Source organism: Alligator sinensis, unplaced genomic scaffold (genome assembly GCF_000455745.1).
Source record: "Alligator sinensis unplaced genomic scaffold, ASM45574v1 scaffold1416_1, whole genome shotgun sequence".
Taxonomy (NCBI): Eukaryota; Metazoa; Chordata; order Crocodylia; family Alligatoridae; genus Alligator; species Alligator sinensis.
Genome location: NW_005842714.1, coordinates 479,380 through 485,379, shown reverse-complemented (window position 1 = coordinate 485,379; position 6,000 = coordinate 479,380). Strand labels below are relative to the sequence as shown.

General features: G+C 40.1%; 1 protein-coding gene across 1 annotated transcript in view; it reads left to right on the top strand.

The window, feature by feature from the left end:
- The window catches only part of CREBBP (CREB binding protein), a 190,440-nt gene that overhangs the window by 95,264 nt on the left and 89,176 nt on the right, over positions 1–6,000 (top strand). The window contains exons 5-6 of the mRNA XM_014524970.1: positions 726–975; positions 1,590–1,703. Of these exons, the coding sequence (XP_014380456.1) occupies positions 726–975; positions 1,590–1,703 (364 nt within the window). The remainder of the gene's footprint in view (positions 1–725; positions 976–1,589; positions 1,704–6,000) is intronic.

The window sequence follows — 6,000 nt, the reverse complement described above, 5'->3', positions numbered from 1 at the left end:
TCCCCCCCCACAGCAGTGGGAACTGCCCCCCCACCCCTATGAGCTGTCCTGCACTCTGCCCCACCCAACCCTGGCTGGGTAGCCCCTGCCTCTTCCCTCCCTCACCGCAGGGGGGCATTGATCTGCCCCCCTCTGCCCCTTCCTCCTCCCTCCCTTTCCACCCCAAGAGACTTACCAGTTGCACACAGCTGTATCAGAAATTGGATCGGTAAGCAGTGGGAACTGCCCCCCCACCCCTATGAGCTGTCCTGCACTCTGCCCCACCCAACCCTGGCTGGGTAGCCCCTGCCTCTTCCCTCCCTCACCGCAGGGGGGCATTGATCTGCCCCCCTCTGCCCCTTCCTCCTCCCTCCCTTTCCACCCCAAGAGACTTACCAGTTGCACACAGCTGTATCAGAAATTGGATCGGTATCAGCCGACATGCCTCCTTAAATATTGGCTATTAGTATCAGCCACCATAATCTCTATTGGTGCAGTCCTAATCAATGATCTTCACAAAAAAATATTTATTTCTCTCCCCAGAAGTGAGTCCAAATGTTTCTGAGGATTCAAGAGAGATTAATTTCTCAGAATTAAATACTGCCTTATCTAAGTTTTTGAATATTGGTTTTAGTTAAACGGATAGCCTATCCTATTGGAATATAACCTCTTCTACCTTAAACATAACTGAATACAAAATTATTTTTGGATTTTACTTCCTAACAACTTAAAATGTTTTCTTTTAGTCACAGATGCAAACCCAGGTACAGCAGGTGGGAATTGTACCAACGCAGGCTATGGCAACTGGACCAACAGCAGATCCTGAGAAACGCAAACTGATACAGCAGCAACTGGTTCTACTGCTTCATGCCCACAAATGTCAGAGACGAGAGCAAGCAAATGGAGAGGTGCGAGCCTGTGCACTCCCACACTGTCGAACTATGAAAAATGTCCTCAATCACATGACACATTGTCAAGCTGGGAAAGCCTGTCAAGGTGAGACCAGGTTGTTAAAAATCAAACTCTTGGAAGGTATAAGCTTTTTTTTCTTTTTACGTATTCCTCAGTAGCTTGCCTGCCTGCCTTCCTTTCTTTCTTTCCTCCTGGTGGTTACCAGTCTCTCTTCCTGGTATAAGTGAAGGGGTACACTTTTGCTTTCCTTTCTCACCCCATTCTTGCCACTAGATATTTTCCTACTACTGTCATAAGGTTGTCCTTTTAGAAGAGATAATTAAGTGCCCAAAATTTCAGGGCATCTGTTTTATTAATGCTCTTTTACTTCCAAAATAACAGGTTTCAGTTCTCCTATGACAATTTCATGTATCTGCATATATTTGATACCTTGCAGTTCAGTATGTTGAAGATGTTAGATCACTATTGAAATGTTCTTACATGTCAATGCACCATTGTGGTGTTGTTTTCAAATCTAATTTTTCCTGTTAATTAACATACCCTATAGAGTACCAAATTCTTTCAGGTCTTGGTATTTGGTTTATTTATGATTGTAAGGATTCATAGTACATAGGAATGAAAATTGGGGGATTGTGAAAATGGAATGAGTTTTATTTAAAACATTTATACTAGAATTACTCTAAATCTCATTGTTTTAGTTGCCCATTGTGCATCCTCACGACAAATCATCTCTCACTGGAAGAATTGTACTCGGCATGATTGTCCTGTGTGCCTTCCTTTGAAAAATGCCAGTGACAAAAGAAACCAACAACGTAAGTTATATTTTCTACAGAATAACCTCATTAAAGTAAAACGAACCAAAAGTAAAGTACTGGAAAGGCTTTTGTGTGTCAGTATTGTGACAGGCTTAGCTGTACGTGGTAATCTTTTTTAAAAATACATTTAAGCAGTCTTCTTTTTTATCATTGTACATAACTTATGACATACATGCCTGATTCAGAAAAGGGGAAGCTGTCAAATTAAACACGACGTCCATTTTGGAAGGATAAAGTTATTTCTGGCAGACATTTTGTTCTTGGGCATGTCATTCAGGTTATTTAGAACATATAATATTTCCTAAAATTGATACTCTTAATTGCAATCAACTTGTATATGGGAAGATGCAAGATTTTTTTACTTTGAGTACATGTCAAAGGTTATTCAGACAAGGTTGCCATCACTCAAAGTAGAACAAATATTGCATGAATAAAAATCGGCTTGTGGAAAGGTTGATCTCGTCTGTATATCTCAGTGATTCCTGCTGACAATTAATAAAGCTGAATTAAACATTTAACACTGGAGACAATGGGTAACTGGTTGAGGTTCTAGTAAGCCTTGTTTGTACTGTTTTTGTTTGTATGTGTCATCATAATAACTTAAGCACAGCAATATTCCTTCTTCAGTTTTTTATGGATTCCTGCTCTTTATGTTCTGAATCAGCAGATTGTCAAAACTATATTACTGGAGTTTGAGAGGATTGTTGGACAATATTAGAACAGATAATTGTAGAAAATCTGGCACTGGTTTATTACAGTCTGCATCTTCTTAAAATAATGCTATAAAGAAGTAAAGATGAAAGGAATAAGAGACAAGTTCAAAGTAATTTGTGGGAGGTGGTAGGAACTAGTATGGGATAAAAGAGCTGTAACTTCAAGTACAGTTTTGGGAGGGTTTTTCTAGGTTCTGACTTGGGATGAGGCTGCAAGGAAAAGTAAGAAAAGGTATGAAACTCTGGAAGTAAAAGATGGTTAAGCTGTCAAGTTAAATATGGCTAAGAGAGCAAAAGGGAGTAGAGCTGTTAAGTCAGAGGGAGTAGAAAAGCCTATAGAAAAAAAACAACTGCAGTTGGCTTTACTGTTCTATTATGTTTAGGTGGGTTTAGAGGGAAATTTCCTGCACAAATTACTTTTTAAAAAGGATGCAGTTGTTCGGTATGTGTTTTGTTTTGTTTTTAATTGCAGAGGAAAACCCCGTACGTTTCAAAAAAAATTTTAAGGTTGCACAGTCAAGCACTCTCAAAAGTTAAGGAAACCCCAGAATTAATGTTGCCTATGCAATTTTAAATCGTTCCTCTTCTGTACATACATTATGATCAGGGATATTAGCTGTAGGATAATGTGCATTTTCTCCTTTAATGGAGAACAGGCAAATTTTCTCTCTTAAAGGAGAAAATGATTTTCTTTCTCTTTTAAAGCAGAATGCATACCTCTATGCCGCTTCCACACCTCACCATAGTGACATGACACTCCCTCACATGCTGGGTCCCACCTGCTGGGCTGCGGAGGCAGCTCCTCCGGAACTGGTCCAGCCTGTCTGCAGCCGCGCACCCCACAGTGGGTTCAGAAATCTTGGGGGGGCACATGACCCCCCCCAACTCACAATGCCTGTGCCCCCTGCCTTCTCCACACACCTACTCCCTTCCTCACATACTGGGGGGCTGGGAGTGGAGGGCAGTGGGTCAGGAGTGAGGGGCACTGGCAGGGCCAGGGGCTGTGGGCTTGGATTCCAAGTGTGTCAAATTGGACATCCATTATTAATGGACACTTGAAGCCTAGAAATGTTAAGGTTGTTTCTCACCTTCACAGTGGGGATAGTACTACCCCCTTCACCTCACATGGGTATTGAAGATAAATGGTTTGTGGAGCATTAAGTACAGTGATACAAAGCCCATTAGGAAATTAGTAATACCGTTTTTAGAACAGGGTTTGAGTAGGATACAGTGAATAAGGGCCAGAGTCATTCACTGAACAATAAGAACTTAATCAGCGGGCACCATCCATTTTGTACAGTGGATGAGGCAGGGGTCCCATGGAAAAAATGTCATCAGTTGAACCATGCTATCATAATGTGTATATATGCAAGGGGACTAAAGTGAGGTTGCAAAGGTGATCTTTATGCTAGTATTTCCTAACTTGTGACTTTACAGACTACAGACAAAAATGTTAAAATAACATTAATAATATTTTTTTAATTAATTTGAAACCTGAATAGTCATAAGAACTTAAAATAATAGATTTACAGAAGAGTGTTGTTAATTATATTTTATTTTAAGGAGAGTGATAGTGCTTCAGTTTGTTAAAAAAACAAACAAACAAACAAACAAAAAAAGCCTACAGTAGCAGGAGCCTGGACTCCACAACCCAGGAGGTCCATTCTAGTCCTAAGTTTAGTTTAGTTTGTTCTGATCAGAACAGCATTTTTATATATGAGTGCATTGTATTTGAACTCTAGCTGTTTACCAAAGAATTATTAACATTGTAGGCTTCCCTATGGCTGATGGGCTATCATTTTGAAATGGAGTTTTTGTAATAGGGCTAGCAATTATGTCATAGCATCTGATTTATAGCATACTCCAGCCAACAGAGCTTCTTACTGTGGTTGGCAGCAGCAAAGGAATTCATGCTACCATCACTTAACTTGCATTGCCATGGCTGCTGTAGCCACATTTTCATTGGGGAGGGATGGTGGAAAAGTTTGTGGCATGGTTAACTCTTGGCTTTTGGTGCTAACACTGATTCTGGCAACCACATCAAGGAGCCCCACAATCTGGATCCTGGCCCACAAGGGGTTTGACATCCCTGGTGTAAAATGAAGTTTGAGGATAAATACCAAGAGAGTGGGAGAGGGATATAAAAATAGCCATACAATCTCATCTTTTAAAAGTTTGTAATCTAGTCATCAGAATGTTTTCTATCCTGGAATATGGTATATAGTTTGTGTACAGGAGCATGTGCACAAGTTTTAACTTCTAAAAGGCACTATTCTCCAAGCACTGCTTCTCTACTGCCTCTCTTTGTCTACTACCTGAGGGCATGTAAAGGGGCCTGATGCCAGCTACTATCCTTGTCTTTATGACATTTGATAGCAACAGATGGTTACTTGTCATGTCCATTTTGTCATATATTTTTCTTTCCTTTGGGAAATCTGTTTTCCTTAAAAATAGTTAAAGACTTGCTACAATTTTGCTTTCAGTGTTTAAGTTACTTTGGGGTTCTGTAGAGCTTCCTCAACACTGGTAAAAGTGTTTCTGCATGGAATACCTGCCTGAAACCAAGACAGTAATTCTCATCATATGATAGGCTAATATTTATCATGGAGAACCACATTGGCTGTCTTTTCTTCTTAGGAGAAAGTTACATTCCATGTTGATGCACTCTTTAGGACAGCTAATTTAAACTAAGTTTCTTAAAATGGGAATATCTTCTTCAGGGACAGAAGTGGTAAGGAATCCAGTGTGAGATTCTGACTCTTATTTAGTTGAGTCAGGATCTAGATAAGTATTGAGCTTGGATTCTACGGACATGCTTACTCTCACACAGACTTGATTTGTAATTCCTGGCTACCAGTGATAGTGTCACACAGATATGGCATCTTCTCTTTCCCAAAAGCCCCAAACTGTGGTCATGTATAGTCCTCTACCCTTTCAAGGACTGTTGTAGTTTCCATGGTGAGGTCTTGATGTAGGCCTACAGAATCTTACTTACTGGCACCTGGCTTCTTTCTGTAAGGAACAGGAAAAAATGTTAAGAGATTCGGCTGTCTCTGATGAATTAATTCAACTGTTGATTGTTCACAATTCTGGATCATGTGACTGTCTTGCATCTGTTGATACCCTAGATATCTGTACTTAAGTATCTGCTGTAGAGATACTGGTATTATCTGCACATCAGCATTGGCTGTGGGTCATCATGGTCTCTCAGTTTTCTTTGATCTCTGGAGGTGCTTTCATTATTGCCTTTTTTTTTACCCCAAGCGAAGAAACATTGCCTACTTCCTTGTCTACATTTCCTTTTAGACCATTTTCAAGTGCTTCAGGGACAGGGGGTTCCTATAGTCACCCTCTTGCCATCATAAACAGCCTTTGGATTCCTCAGTTCTAGGCTTATACCCTAGATATAAGTTCATTAATAGGCTGAATAGTTCCACATCTTGCCTTTCTCCACATGTAAAAACTTATGGTCCCAGGGCACTGTACAGCTTTTGTATAATCCAAGAAGAACAAATAATTAGGTTTACTTCACCCTTTTTGAGAACTTTGTAGCTTTCTTAATAGAAAACATGTCTTCCTCC